At 47.5% G+C, this 15072-nt stretch overlaps 1 protein-coding gene across 4 annotated transcripts in view; it reads right to left on the bottom strand.

Annotated features, from left to right (window-relative positions):
* Positions 1-569: 569 nt before the first annotated feature.
* Positions 570-15072, bottom strand: part of IGDCC4 (immunoglobulin superfamily DCC subclass member 4) — a 56273-nt gene continuing 41770 nt past the window's right edge. For all 4 annotated transcript variants that reach the window (XM_017736299.1, XM_017736300.1, XM_017736307.1 and 1 more), the window contains 9 exons: positions 14668-14775; positions 14196-14379; positions 13420-13547; positions 13044-13214; positions 12410-12547; positions 11821-11926; positions 10670-10904; positions 3612-3776; positions 570-2022 (listed from right to left, as the gene is read on the bottom strand). In XM_017736299.1, coding sequence (XP_017591788.1) covers positions 1486-2022; positions 3612-3776; positions 10670-10904; positions 11821-11926; positions 12410-12547; positions 13044-13214; positions 13420-13547; positions 14196-14379; positions 14668-14775 — 1772 coding nt within the window. In that variant the 3' untranslated portion in view covers positions 570-1485. The remainder of the gene's footprint in view (positions 2023-3611; positions 3777-10669; positions 10905-11820; positions 11927-12409; positions 12548-13043; positions 13215-13419; positions 13548-14195; positions 14380-14667; positions 14776-15072) is intronic.

The raw sequence follows: 15072 nt of genomic DNA, 5'->3' as shown, positions 1-15072 counted from the left end.
CTAGTATGAGACCAAAGATTGAATTTTCATTTTAAAGCTCTTGTGGTGCTCTGCTCTTCAGAAAAAAATCCACCCAAAAGCACTTCAGCCAGGTCTATCAGAAGTGACTGGAAAACTTCACTTGCTCATCCAAAGCTTTCAGCAAGTCCACTGCTTACAGAAGGCTGAGCTGCTCTCTGTAAATCAAAACCATCTGAGATGTCTCCACACGGGCACCCAAAAAAAGAGAAAAGAAATACATGGCCCCAATACCACAAGTTACTTTTGCAATTGCTGGTTCTTCTTTCTCTTTGTTAGTATAAGCTTGTTGAGGAAAGATGGATCGACATCCTGCCAGCTAAAGCAGTCTCCTTTGGCAGCTGCTGCAAAACAGTCCTACAGAGAGACACAACCTAACTCTCTGGCTGTAGGGAAGGTGTCAAAGAAACAAAGCAAGAGAGACATCAGATCTGTAGCACTATGTGTTAAAGAAGAGTCAACAACCAGTGCAAACATGTTCTTTAGAAAAAGGCAGTATAAGAATAAGTTAAAACCTATAATGGACTATAACAAATGAGTAGATCTGCTTCTTTTTTTTTTTTTTCTCCAACAGACATGAGGTAGTTGTGTTGTTAGGGAGGAAAAAATAAGGAAAGAGAGACGTAGTAAAAATGCTACTCTATACCACACACTATTTCACTCTATAAAATTAAATAATATAAAGATGTTCCAAGGAAATAAAAATACATGTTGTACATTAAAAGGACAGATGTGTACCTAAAATATTAGGTACAAGAACCGACATAAAACAAAGCCCAGGTTGGTAAAACGACCCAGACGCTGCAGAAGGTTCTATATAGTACAAGTTGCTAGAGGCACTCGTAGAGTGTGTAATAAAAGGCCACTACATCAGCCTGCTAGTAGTAGTTACTGCGGTAGTGCACACAGAGAGCCTGGTAATCCTTCTAACCACGGGAGGGCAGAAAAGGCTGGTGCTTACAGCTCACTGCCTTTGTTTCCAGGGCTTCCGCCCCCTCCCGGGACTCTTGTGTCAGAATCCATCCCGATGCTGCCAGGCAGTCGGCAATGCCTGGGCACTCTCCAAGGAAGAGGCAGTTGAGAAGGATCGCTCGGTGCACTTCGCCACTTCCCAGCATTAAACGACATCTTGCCAGTCACCTCGAGGGCTCTGGTGAAGTGATAGCCCCAGCCTAGCGCAGAAGGCTCTGTTCCATTGTGGTTCCACACCAGACTTCGGCAGACGGCTCAGTCCTGCTCCCACCAACACCCAGTTCCTCATCAGCTTTAGCGGGAAGAAGACAGGCCCTTACCAACCCACCTGGCTTCCTGAAGGCCTCTGTAGAGCTGACAGGTCCAAGCCCTCCTCTGATGAGATGCTGCACCTGCCCAGCTCCTGCTGGGGTCAGCAAGCCGAGGGCAGGCAGCACCTCACAGGGACAGGCCCTCCTTGTGCTTCAGCTCTGCTGTGATTAAAATCAGATCAGTTCACTCTTTGTGATTGTGGACATGTACCATGTTCTCAGATGCTGAGGACGGACTGGTTAAACCAGAGTTACTACAGAGCAGGGCCTCCTCAGGCGCCGTGGATAGCAACTGGCACTTGCCTGGCTGCATCTCACCCCTGCCTTCTTGGATGGAGTCCAAACCTCCACTCTCCACTGAATCCAGACTTTCCCCATGCCTGTGGAAGCCATTGGTGAGCCCATGGGTGCAAACAGCCCCTGGTTTGTCAGTCTTTGTGTCGGTACAGAGCAGCTCAGCCTGGGCCTGAGTCTCCAAATTGTCCATGCAGTCTACCAACACTTGGCCAGTGTCCTGCTGGGAACTGGGAAAGATGGGAAGAGCCAGCTCTCCCAAGGGGAGCTCTTCAGGCTCCTGGTCCTCGATTTCTGTCTCTTCACTCTCCAGGGTGTGCAGCTTGGAGTCATAGTCTCTGTCAGAGGCTGAAAAATCAGAATGGACAATGACGTCTGCCTCTACTTGGTGGAGGCTGGCTGGCAGGTGGCTTTTCTTTGCCTCATTCTGTTATCAAACACGGGGGAAATTAGGAAAATAAAAAAAAAAAAAAAAGGTAAAGTAAGTGAAATTCAGATAATTGAGGCGGTGACCAAACCAAGCACTGAAATATATTTATTTTTAATCCCACTGAGTGCAATGGGATGTACACATGCCTCTATTAAGCATTATCTTGATATGTTTCTCAGGGCTTAAGTCTTAACAAGCAACTCAAATCACCTCAGAATCATTATTTCTATTTTACGTTTGAGAAAGCAAGTCCCAAGGGAGTGAAGTGATTTGCTCACAGTTTCTTGGCAGGATGGGGCAACCACTCCTCCAAGCCTCTGTCAAAGACCACAATTTTCAAATCTCACCAGTCTGTTTCCATATTAAGGGCCAGATTTCTAGAGGCTGAGTGGGCATCACTGTAGGAAACTGGCTTCTGAGATAGATACCAGGGCTCCCTTCACTGTCCTCATTTAATTTTGGCTACATATCACAAAGTGTGTGTTTGTTAAAGCCCTGGTCACAGCCTGCAAAAGTGTGTGTAATTTCAAGCACTTTAATTCAGAAAGAAAACAGTAAGTTCTGCTCTGCAGTGCTTAAATGGAGTTTGGGCTACAGATCTCCACAAATCTGGCTGACAAGCAGGTCATTTTGTGAGATTATCACTTAATAATTTAACAGACAAATTATTGTAGAAGCTCACAAAGAGCTCTCTAGGCAGTCAACGCTCAGATTCTGGGCTGAGTGTGATGTAGCAGCAAGAAGACAATTCAGAGTATGGAAGTGATATCTCCTGTGTAATTTGCGCTTTCCATTGAAGCCAATTTTGAGCATCATTTACATATTTTAACACTTTTCTCTTTTGTTGACAAACTCTGATGGGTAAGCTGTGCTGTAAATGCTGCCCTGTTATTGGGCTGTAAAACACTGTCTTAACTCTATCCACAATTTTAATTACATCGTGTGTATAATTGATTTTCACACCACTGTCTAGGAAGGAAACATAGGTAGGTTACTTAGAAGTATTTGCTGGGGGGGTGAATGAATTTTTTAAAAGAATAACCAAAGAAATCTTCTGGTACACAGTCAGCCTGAGCAGGTGTCAGCTTGCTTTGCTAAAACATCCCAATCCTTGTACACTCTCCCAAACACAGGAGTGCATATTTATTCCAATGATGCAATATCAGAAATAGGATTTCCTCCCAGCCTATGCACCCACATAAAGAACACAAGTGCAGTGAAGATTGCTCTGTCCTATTTGGAGAAGGGAGTTTAAATCAACCCTTGATCTTTGACTCCTTTTACAGCCAAAAATGCAATCCCTCTGTCAGGAAAGCATGCTGTAGATCTTAATGACTGTGCTGAGCACTGCAGCTCCTAACTCACTCGGGCTGATTGCTGCACAGCCACAGCAAAGACTCCAAGCAGACTGCTGGTGTCTGGCTCCAGATCCTCAAGAACCAGGACTGCCACGACCCTGCTGACAACCGAGCTTCTGACCCCAGAAGAACAAGCCCACAAAAAAGGGGCTGCAAAAAGGAGAAAGGGAGATGGAGACATAAATGGAAAACCCACATCAGAACACACAAGTCAACAAAGACACCCACCATCACAGCATCATAAACCAGGGCTTGTAAGAGAAGCTTCTGCCCTGCGCTGGAAGGGAGCCTCAGTGACCCATTGACAGCAGAGAGAGGCTCTTTGGTGATGGTGTCCCCGTATCTGGTGATGCTGTTGGTCCAGGCCTGGTTGGCTGATTTATTCCATGAAGACTGCAGGGGAAAAGTGGGAGGAGAAAAGATCCAGTTATCACAGACACAGATTCTTATCCTCATACATCTGAAATGAGAAGCAGCTTGAAAAAGCAAAGTGCAAGTGGGGAAAATACCATAAACGTGGAGGACACTTCTGATAGCATCAAAATAAAAATGCTCTGCAGTGGACTCACACAGTCACTGCCTTAGAACTGGGTTTATTGCTGTTACATGGGCTGATGCAGAGCACAGGGATAAAAGATGCCAGATGGTTCACAACTGGTTGCATAAGGGGCTTTCCACTGATTCTCAAATTGTGAGGCCAACAGGTATATCATAGCACAGATATCATTTAGAGGTCCACTGGAATCAGCTCCCTGCAAAGCTGCAACAGCCCAGAGCAGAACGAGCCTACTGAAAAATACCACTGAGCTGGGAAGGGACAGGGAAATCTGGAGCTGAATACCAGAGTCTTTGCTTCAGCACAAGCAATGCTCCACAGCATGGAGAAGGATCCTCACCTGTGGGCATTGCCTTGTGTGCTCCAGTAAGAGCTGGAGATTCTGCTAAACCACTCGCTCTGCAGCACAGACAAGAGCTCCTGCACCAAGCCAGGACTTGGGAAAACACTCTGCCATTCCCCATCAACACAGAGGCACAAAACTGGGGGCCTTAATTTTTTTTTAATTTTTTTTTTTTTTGTAACAGACCACCAAGCAATTCTTAGCTCAGCTTTAAATCCCCTGGGCAACCAGTGTTACCTTGTTTGTAGATCTAATTAAATTATATGGGCTGAACGCAATTTGTTCTGGGTTCTTTCAGCTTCCCCTTGCAATAAACTGTTGAATGCACACCTCTGTGTATGGGAAATGTGTGTCTTTAAGAGCTGAAGTTATTTAACAGCTCAGACTACTAGTTCACAGGCAGAAAAGTACTCTCTTTCCAGGTTTTGATTTTACTGGGCTGTCCTGCATGTACCTGAGCTGAGCCTTGCTAGTATTCACATACATCTACACATACACACACACTCAGATTTAAGGACCACACAGGCCCATTATCTCTGGCCTTGTTCCACAGATGTTACATGTTGTGTGGGTAAAAGAGAGGCTGATGCAAAGAAGAAGGGGAGAAAATCCTGATCTGACAACAGTGAGTGCACACATGCACACAGAATACTGGTGGTGTGAGCACAATGGCTGTGTAGGGTGAAGATACACTGGATGTCTATTCAAACCCACTGACCCTCAACTGCTCACTGCCAGCAGGAGAAGCCCAGGATCCTGCTCTGCATATGTGGCTGCTCCTTAGGCCAAATCTATTCCAATAACTGCTAACGTAGTGCAAGTCCAGCCGAGACAGCGAGGAGATTTCTGACATCAGCCTGACCTTGGGTGAGTCATTTGACCTCCTTGTGTCTCGGTCCATCTGGCTGAAAATTAGGTAGAAATACAGGACCAGATGTTGTATGTGAGCCAGGCATTCCTAAGTCAGCTATTTAGCAAGAAGCAAATGGTACCTTGTGCTGCCAGGGCTGGCAGAAGGACACCGAAGCGCTTGCGTGTGTGCTGAAGGGCAGCCGGAGTTGCTCCCAAGCCCTCTGTCCACCCTCACCCAGGCACCCAAATGGCTCAACACCTTGTGGAAGGCAGAGCTATGTTACATCCCAGCACCACCTCCAAGTCACAGGAGCTTTGCTGCTGCCTCAGGAGCAAATTTTTAGCAAACAAATAGTGAAAGACCTCATTGATATGCCAACACCCTGCAGAACAGTGATGTCCAAGCCCAGTGCTGTGACTATCAAGCATTTGCTAATTTAGATGTGGATGCTTGAGGCAGTGTCTTTTCCATTTCTCTCTCTGCAATCCTCAACAATATATTCTGAGTCAAAAGCCTTCCCTAATTGCTCTGTTTCTAAGTGGACAACCATTAAACTACGCTTTAATAGCGAGAAATCAACCAAGCGATCAGAGAGAGCTCACAATAAGGAATATCTCCACATGCGAGTGCTCAAGGAGCGTGTTCAATTTGCTTCTGCTGCCATCTGAAAGGCTTTCTGCAGCTACATCCCTGACTGATGGCTTCTGTGCCTCTTCCAAGGAACATACGTTACTGAGCAAATACTGAGCAAATTTCAGCACTGAACCTACACAAATCTGCACACATGCACCAAATGTGTGTCCTGTTAGAGATGCCTGCATGCATATTTGCCATCAGAGAGATCCGAGCATCATATGCAGACACACACACAGAGCAAACTCGAAAACCTTCTTGCAGGCATCTTGTGAATACCAAAAAAAGTGGAAAGAAACAGGCAGCTCTACTGCAATCCCCCATGGACCATCTGTTAGCGGAAATGTCAATCTGCCATGTTTACATAGGTTTTGATGACTCTGGGAACAGCCTGTTCAGCTCTGGCTGAAATTGGCTGCAACGAAGAACAAACTTGTTTTGTACCAGTTTGCAACTTTCAACAAACAGAAAAAACCATCAGCCACACAACATGGCCTGTGTCCCACATGTTGTTCGAGCACATTATGTTTGAGAGGGGGAAAAAAAAGCAAAAGACAAATCCCTCTTGGAGTTTAGTCTCCAAGGCTGGGCAGCAGCAATTAACTCTAGGACTGTTTTCATCACAGACCTGAAGAAATCCTGTGTGCCTGAAAGCTCTGCTGCTTTTTTAAGTAGCATTTTTTGGTGTAAGAAATGATAGTATTTCTTTTTACTCAAGGGGAGCTAGTGGGTGGCTGAAGGAAGGAAATGTTCTCTTGGTTTTTGCAACAGAGTATTGAAGGCAAGGAGCAAGGAGTGTCAGTCTAATACTAATTTAAAGGGGGGAAAATCTCTTTGTTGGTTCCCTGCAAACACAAGAATGAAAACTAATAAAAACATCTTCCAATAAAAGACATTTCCATTACAGCTAAATCCTCATCAAAGCAAACAAGGCTTTTCATTTTAGCCTTTTTACAGAAACTCCGACTGGTAAAAACGTGCCTAGATCATGTTACCTTCTCAGTGACAAGTCATGATTTGATGCAAATATATGAGCTGAGAATGAACACACAGCAAAAGTCCAACTTGAAATCTTCCCTGTTTTTTGAGGATGGTTATTTAAAGTAGCTTGAAGCCCTGTGCAAAATGAAGCTGGGGACATTTCAAATGTGCCCAGCTTTTGAGAGTGGTACAGCAGAGAGAAGGGATTCGTCGCTGAACAGCAGTGGGTGGGAGTGGGAAAGCTCCGTGTCACGCAAACACAGCAACATCCCTGCCCACAGCTGGGATGCAACACAACACAGACCTCTCCCCAGCAGATAAAGAAGTCTCTGCTCACTGTCACCAGGAGCACAGCTCTTGTCTGAGGCTTCTCTGAAAACATTGGGACTTCTTTTCCACGCAGAAAAATTTCAACACAAAACTGACAAACAACCCGGGTAAATCCAAGTTCCCTGATGTGTTACAGCTTCTGCTCTCCGAGTCACGGGGATGCTTTGTGGGAAATGCAGTTCTGTGGGAAGGAGGCCCACACAGAAGGAGCAGGGCAGCAAGCAAGGAAGGCTCCAGCTCAAAAGAAGCCCAACAGCAAACATTTCCAAGCCAAAATGCTTGGGTTTGGCTTCATTCAATGAAAAGCTGAAGTCTTCCATGGAAAGCAGATGCTTTTTAACATTCTCCCCCACCCTTTAAATTGTTTGGCCCACAAGCAGCAGTGACAGAGATGTCTGGAGCAGAGCCATTTTATCATCCTCAGTCCATCTGTCAGAGGAGACAGAGCTGCATCACCACAGCCTATGCACGACAGTGTCATTTATAATGGGGCTACTGAGGGCATCAGTCCGGGGGGTGCTTGCAAGGGGAAGAGAGTAAGAGAGGAAAATCACTTGTCAGTGTATTTGGAAATCCTTGTGTGCAACCACTGGAAACTTACATAAAGGAAGGAAAATGGACCACTGAATGGCCAAGTGTACTACTGCCTAATGGTGCTGTGGCCGTGCAGAGGGGTCCCGTGCCAACACCTTGGCTGCAGTAGCACCTTGCTGTCCTGCAGGCAGGGACAGCTGGGCCAGGAGGTTCCTCTGGGACTGTCCCACCTTCCACTTGCACCGTCCTGCACCTCCAGCACTGTGTGTAACAGCTCAAGAGGAATCACAGCCCTAAGTTCAAAGGAACTGATATCTTGACCTGAAAATGATCAAGGGGATATCTTGCAACCCTTGCCCACAATTCTTTGCAGAAATCAGTTCCAATCTCAGGGTTTTCAAGATTTCCTGCCCTCAGTCTGTTCTCCAGTCCCCACACCTACAGAATGACATTCAGTCACTTCTGACTCCATATGGCATGAGGACAGTCCCTTCTTTGCATCTAACATGGAGCCTCCAATCTCAACTGGAACCTCAGGCTGCCACAAGAATAAAAGCAATGAAGAATAATCCATGGAATGATAAGTAATGAGTCAGCACGGGAACAGCCTGCAGGCACAGAGCAGCCAACGCAAGTGCCAACCAGCCGACACAAACCAGGTTTCAGGAGCGTAACCTGAGGACAGAGGGACAAGCAGGCAACTGGAGGCCACAGCTACACAAACCTGCCCTGCAGTGGCAGCAGCTTCAGCCCAAGGGTCTGTCCCAGCCAACATCCCCAGCTCTGTGGCGACATGATATGCTGCTAAACAAAAGGGATCCTTGAGACATTTCTCATTCCCTCTCTTCAGTGAATAGGACTTCAAGTCACAGTATCTGACCTAGAACACCCTGGGGAGCTTCCCCTTGCCAGGCTGGACAGGAATTGCCTTCCACTATGATTTTCTCCTTCCTGTGGCTCTCTTGCATTCCTTGCCGTGGGTTTTCACAGCCCCAACTTCACACAGCATGAGAGAAGAAAAGAGAAGGCAACAAAGGCAGCTGGTCACTGCAGGGTGCAAAGCTCCCACAACACTCTGTTCCAGGCAGGGTCCCTGGGGGTTTCCAGCTTCAGTGGATTCTGGGGGAAGCTATTTGCAGCACACAGGACACCCACACCTACTCCACAGCCTCGACTAGTGGCATTTTGTGTATAAGTAGGGAGATGCACACATTCACAACTGCTCCTAACTTGATTTACATCCACACTGGGCACCAGGTATGTGTGCACCACTCTGGCCACGTACCTGAGACCTGCCCAGCCAGGTAACATCACATCACCAGCCAGACATGGAGCCTCTTAGCCACTGCAGCATAAAGGTCATATTCCTTTCACACTTGATTATACACATCAGAGTACAGAGAGGAAGTGATGGTGCTCAGGTGGCACTTCCAGCAGGAACGGGGCAGTGCAGGGAGCAGGGTCTCCTGCGTGGGAGTACATCTCCCTCCAGTGCCCGCTCCCAGCAACAACAGCCTGTTGCTCCCGACCACCACTCGATCTCCTCCACCTGCCAGGTCACCCTCCTGGTCGGCATGGATGACAACGCTGCTCCCCGGGTGGCTGCTTCCCAGTGACCCTTGCTTCCCAATCCACATCCATTTAAAAAAAAAAAAAAAATCCTCAGTGAATTTATCTCTCAATGGCCTTTCCCCATCCAATTATGGAGACCCTACAGCCAGAATTGTCTGTCTCCCCAAAGCTTTGGTCTGTGACTGTAACTCTGCTGCTGGGCACTGCCCACTATGAGGGCCCCAAGTTCTCAGGCTGAGCCTCGAGGGGCCAGGCCTTGGCACTGTCCTCTCCAGCCCCTGCTTTGCACATATACAACTCTTGGTGTAAGCCCTTACAGGCAGGATTGCTGCTCTGGAAGAGAGATCTGGATATGCTGCCTCCAGAAAGGCCTCACAAAGAAGGGAACTTCCTCTGACCCTGACCTGTTCTCAGGGGTAAGTCCCCATCACTGAAAACATTTGTTCCTTATTTAACTGAAAGAGCCGTAGGAAATTCCTCACACTCTTTGGCTTGGATCCAGACAGGCAGCCACATTCCACCAAAATCCATAGATGTGGCTTGGCTGCAAACAAACAGCCTCTCCTTCAGCTGAGCGCTGATCTGCCACAGCATGCAGGGATGGCCACAGGCACGGGATGGCTTCAGCTCACAAGCTACTAAAGGCAGCAGAAGACTTTGTGTTTCCAAAAGATCACATCTGCACTGCCTCTAGCAGCACGGACAGGGCCCGTGGTCAGCCAGGTACCTGAACTCACCTTCCCTCCAGTGACACACGAGCACATCATTGATGCATATGTGAAATCCCACATGCTCACAATGCATTTGTTTTACTGAACCTCCTAATTACTTTACATGCTCTCCCAGGGCTACAAAGAGAGACATAAACTGATTAACTAAATTAGGCCAATTAAAGGTTCCCTAATGGAATGATATGTTTCAGGCAAGCTTGAAAGAGGAAACAGACAGGGAGGAATGAAAGACAATGCAGTGTCACACAAACCAAGCAGGGCAGGAAAAGACTACTTCAAAAAATAAGGTTCACAAAACCCCCACAATTTCACTTCTTGTTTATCTTCAAGAGTATTCCAGTGATCACACTATTTATGGAGACAGCTCCTTTTAGTCCAAGCAAAAGAGAATCCTGGATGGCCATGTGTCTGCTCTAGACCTCACACTTCCTCCCACCATCCACACACCACAGCAACAGGAATACCACAGCTTTCTGCAGCACCAAGTCTGGCAGCAGCTTCTCAGATTGAGGGGTCACTGTCCCACGAGATGGAAAGGGGTGGTAGATGGCACAGGGATCCCAAATTATATCCAACAGCCAAGGCTGACCCAGTCAAGTTCTACAGAGAGAAGAAATGTGTGACTGCCTAGCACCAGCCTGCAGCCAAGACTGCTGACACTGCAGAGCCAGGACAGGATTCCCAGCAGCCACACACCAAACAAAGGCTCTGGCCAAGGGTGGAAACCCCGTCACCACGTGCATGGGTCCTTACCTTCCTCTTCCCATGAACGATGTCCTCAGGGAGGCTCTTGTGGATGAGGCTGTGCACTTCTGTCAGCTCTGTGATGTCCCCCAGGGGCAAGGGCGCATCCTCCGGGAGCGGGGACATGAGGGACTCGAGCTCATGTGAGTCCAAGGTGGCACTGGGAGAGGCCACCCCTTGCCTGCTCCGGTGGTAGTATGTGTGGTTGCCAGCAGCCTGGGAATCCACGCCTGGTAGGGCCTCCCTGAGGGAAAACGAGCAAGAGTTGACATCTCAGCTGGTCCTTGTGGAAGCGACTAGGCACAAGCCCTGCCCTGCCACTCCTGGGGATATTCTTTATCCACATCCCACTCGAACACCTTTCACTGCAGATATATCTCTGCACCACCTTGGCTAATGCCAAAACTCAGACAAATCCCACTGTGGGATGCAAAGCTCTCCCTTTGCCAGCAAACCCCAAGGGCAGGAGACACCCTGAGTTCCAGCAGGAGCAGGTGCTTACCAACCCTGGCCCATGGGGAGCTGTGTCACTCCTGTCACCTCTGCTTTACAGGTTAGAGATGCAACAGGACAGAAAAGTTCAGTGGCCACATTAGGATGAGACTTCAGAAGCTGCTTGTTCCTAGTCCTGAAATCTGCTGTGAGCTCAAAGCTCATCTGAACAACTAAGCTGTTTTCTGCTCATGGTCTTTCCAAATGCTTGTGGCTGGATTCAGACCCCTGGGATAGCAGGGGGCTTTGGGCTGCGTCCAATCTTCCTTAAACCAGCCTGTCATTCACTGGGAAGTTTTTCATCATTTTCTCAGCTGGAAGTTAACAAACCATTTCCAAACATCCTTAGAGCTGTGCAATCTCAGAAGCAAAATACTACCCACACTAACAGACACAGGTAATAAACTGGTTCTTCCATTTTCTTGGGCATTTTCTTTCTCTAAAAAAAACCCCTACTAGTCTAAGAATGCAATTTGAAGAGAAACTACTGAGAAAATAAATCAGTGAAAAAATTATACTAAATATGCTCCTTATCCATCCACAGATCCAAGTTGTGCATTAACTGTGTCCTACACTGCATGCCAAGCAGCCCAGCTGAACAGGGCATACAGCTCACAGTGTTTTTGTCTCCTTCCACAGCAGCTTCCTTTACCTGAGGTGACACCCACCTGTGCTTGCTGTTGCGGAAGCTGGCGCACATGCAGAAGAGAATGCAGAGCAGCCCCAGGCACACTCCCACGATGATCCCCGTCACAGAGTGGATATCCAGGACATCTAGGAGGGCAAGGAAGGACAGCCACATTATTTCAGCTGCTAGCGGGAAGAAGGTACAAAGTTTCTCATGTTCAGAGAAGCACCAGCTGTACTAAAACAAACAGGTTTAAAAGGTCCTTCTAACCCAACTGTTCTATGGTTCTGATTCTATACGCAAAAACCAGTAAGATTCCTTGGCAGTGGCAATTTAGAGCAACTTAAAGCAAACTGGCATCTATGCATATTCATTAATGTCACGCTACAGCAAGATGCGGGTTGCACGTGCCCTTCCAGATGAATCAGGATGGGGAAGAGATGAAGTTTGGCTGTGGGATGGGTTCTGAATCTGCACATCTGAGGGCTCTGCTGTGATCCTCTGCACTGCCCTGCAGAGAATCCTATCTCACATCCTACAGGCACCAGGCAATTGCTTGGCAAACAGAAATGTCACTGCTGTGACCGTCTCCCCAATGCCCTGACCTGGGGTAAGGGTGGAATTCATACCAGACAGCTTCTCCCGGAGGGTGTGCACATCCTTAACGTTGGAATAGGGACCGGATCCCACCACTGTCTTTGCTCCCATCTTGAAGAAGTACCTGGTATCACTTTCCAGGCCATGCACTTCAGTGCTGAAGATGTTTCCTGACCAAAAGCAAACCAAAAGAGGTTTAAAATGTGCTGTTTCAAGAGTATTCAGATGCTGCAGCAAAGCAGCTGTGGAATTGCTGGATCCTCAGAAGTGAGGGATTTTGTGACATTTTTGTGCATTTCATACACCTCTTCAGTAATAATGAACTTTCTGCTTACAGATCCGACAATACAGATGCTGCTGGCACATGTTTCTCTAGGAATAACTGGCTGCCAGCCTGTATCTGTGGGATATTTCCTGGATGATAATGGCTATTTCAGCCCCAGACATGTATGATTTCCTGTCTCTCAGTAGCCATGTCCCTGGACTCTCCGCTATGACCGGGCCCAGCATATGCTTCAAGAAAACTGGCAGGATGAGCTCTTGAATACTTGTCTGTGCTCAAAGTGAGGCAGAAATCAAGGCAGCAGGACTGAGCAACCAGGGCTACAGAGGCAGGGGAGGAGGCAGGAGGACTCTGGGGTGTTACGGTACCTGGAAGAGGCTCACCTTCTCGTGTCAGCAAGGTCCACATGTCATCTGGCTGCGTATTGTTGGCATTGTACAGGATGAGATACTCCACAATGATGCCATTGGGCTCCACAGGTGGGCACCAGTGCACCTGAACAGCATAGGGGTTGAGAGGGTGCAGCCGCAGGTCAGACGGAGGAGTGGAGGGGCCTGGCAGAGACAAATAAAGACCCAGCCTGAGCGGCAGAAGAGGAGTAGAGCATTTGCCCCCAGAGGGCCTCCCAGCATGTACTCAAGGCCATCAGAACTTAGACAGAGTCTAAGATCACATCTCTCAGGGGCACATTAGGAGAGATCTGATAGAGACCCAAGGAAAGCCAGGAGAAATGAGGATTTGGTTCCCATAAACACTCACGGTCAGGCAGGGTGAAGCGTTCCACCACGCTGCCGAAGGGCCCATCAATGCCAACACCATTGGACTGCACAGCAAACTCATACCTGGTGTAGGGCTTCAGCCCACTAATGAGAATGTCTTCATCTGAGCTGGAGAGAGAGGACACAGCATGAGGCCATGAACACCTGAGGGTTCTCCCATGTCACCTTGACACCTCAACAGGAACACTCTAAGAGATCATCCTAACTCTGACAGTATTTGATTTTCCACCTAAAGCTCCTGCAGCGATGTGAATGCAAGAACACTCAGCTCCCAGGGACAGAGTAAAGCAGTTCCCAGTCTCCAAGACCATTTCTGATGTACTTGCAGGGAAAAGGTGAAAACAGCCTGGTTAGAGACTAAAAATGGACATGAGTATTCAGATGTACAATACATGCCCAAACTATTAAAACTGTTTAAACTCTAGCAATTTGTAGACCAAATTTGTGAGGACCATCTCACAAATCGTGAATGCGTAATTGTATCCGGTTGTTAACAAGTGTGTAAGGTCCAACCACAGCAATAAAAGATGCAGAGACCAGTAAACAATTCCTTGGTATTCAAGTCAAGACAAGTCCCAAGAACTGCCACATCTCAGCAGTTCTGAACATTATCTGTGACCACAGCAGATATTCCAAGCATATGAAACATCCAGGATTTTGCTAAGTTCTGGAAATTCCATGCAGCTTCCTCCTGCCCCATGTTCATTCCTGCCATGAACAACACATGGCAGATGAACCCTTGGCACCCCTCTTTACCTGGTGTAGTACGTCACAAGAGAGGCGTTTTTCAGGCCCCAGGGGCTGAAGCGCACAGTGTAGTTGACTATTTTGACTGTTGTGAAGTCAGGTTTCTTCCAGCGGAGCCATATGGAGGTTGAGCTGTTGGACTCTGCATAGACTTGGACTGGAGGCAGCGGAGGCCCCTTCTGCACAGGGGGATCTACGGTGCAGCACAAAAAGAGAAGTGGAGATGTACATGACAGCAGTGTCACTCACACCAGTAGAAGAACAACCCTAATGAGAAGGGGGATATTTTGCTCCTTTCTCTCCTTCCAAATTCCTCCAATGCATTTTGCAATGACTGTCAAAGGAAGTTCCCTTATGTTATGACCTTCCCTATTTTGGTATTGTCCTTTTTGAAATTCATCTTCTGTTACCCCTCTTACCCCTCCTCTGAAGCCATGTGCCAAGCAGAAGAGACAGACAACAATTGAAGGGCACTTCTCACCTACTGCTGTCACAGGTGCCTTTTCTGTTTTGCCCTTCCAAACAGCCGCGTAGCCATCTTCATGCTTATTGAATGCCACCAGCTTCACCTCATACAGTTTCCCAGGAGCTGGAAAAATCAATCAGGGTTTACCTTGGGTTATTTTTGTCACCAACTTTCCCCAGTCAGACATGTTTTCTTTGATCCCACCAGCTTTTGTCACCATCCAAGAAAGTAGCTTGAACACAATAAATACATTTGTTACCTTATACCTAAATAAATATCACCTAATACCTAAATTACAGCAGGAAGTCCCCCTTCCACTTACAGGCTTCCCACACACAAATACTGTCTCACAGCTGGTGTATGTTATCCACACAGCTGCTCTTTGGTTCTCCCCTTGCTTTTGACAGAAATTATCAGCAG

Source organism: Corvus brachyrhynchos, unplaced genomic scaffold (genome assembly GCF_000691975.1).
Source record: "Corvus brachyrhynchos isolate BGI_N302 unplaced genomic scaffold, ASM69197v1 scaffold200, whole genome shotgun sequence".
Classification (NCBI taxonomy): Eukaryota; Metazoa; Chordata; class Aves; order Passeriformes; family Corvidae; genus Corvus; species Corvus brachyrhynchos.
Note: the sequence above shows the minus strand (reverse complement) of the source record. Positions and strands in the feature narration are given on the sequence as shown.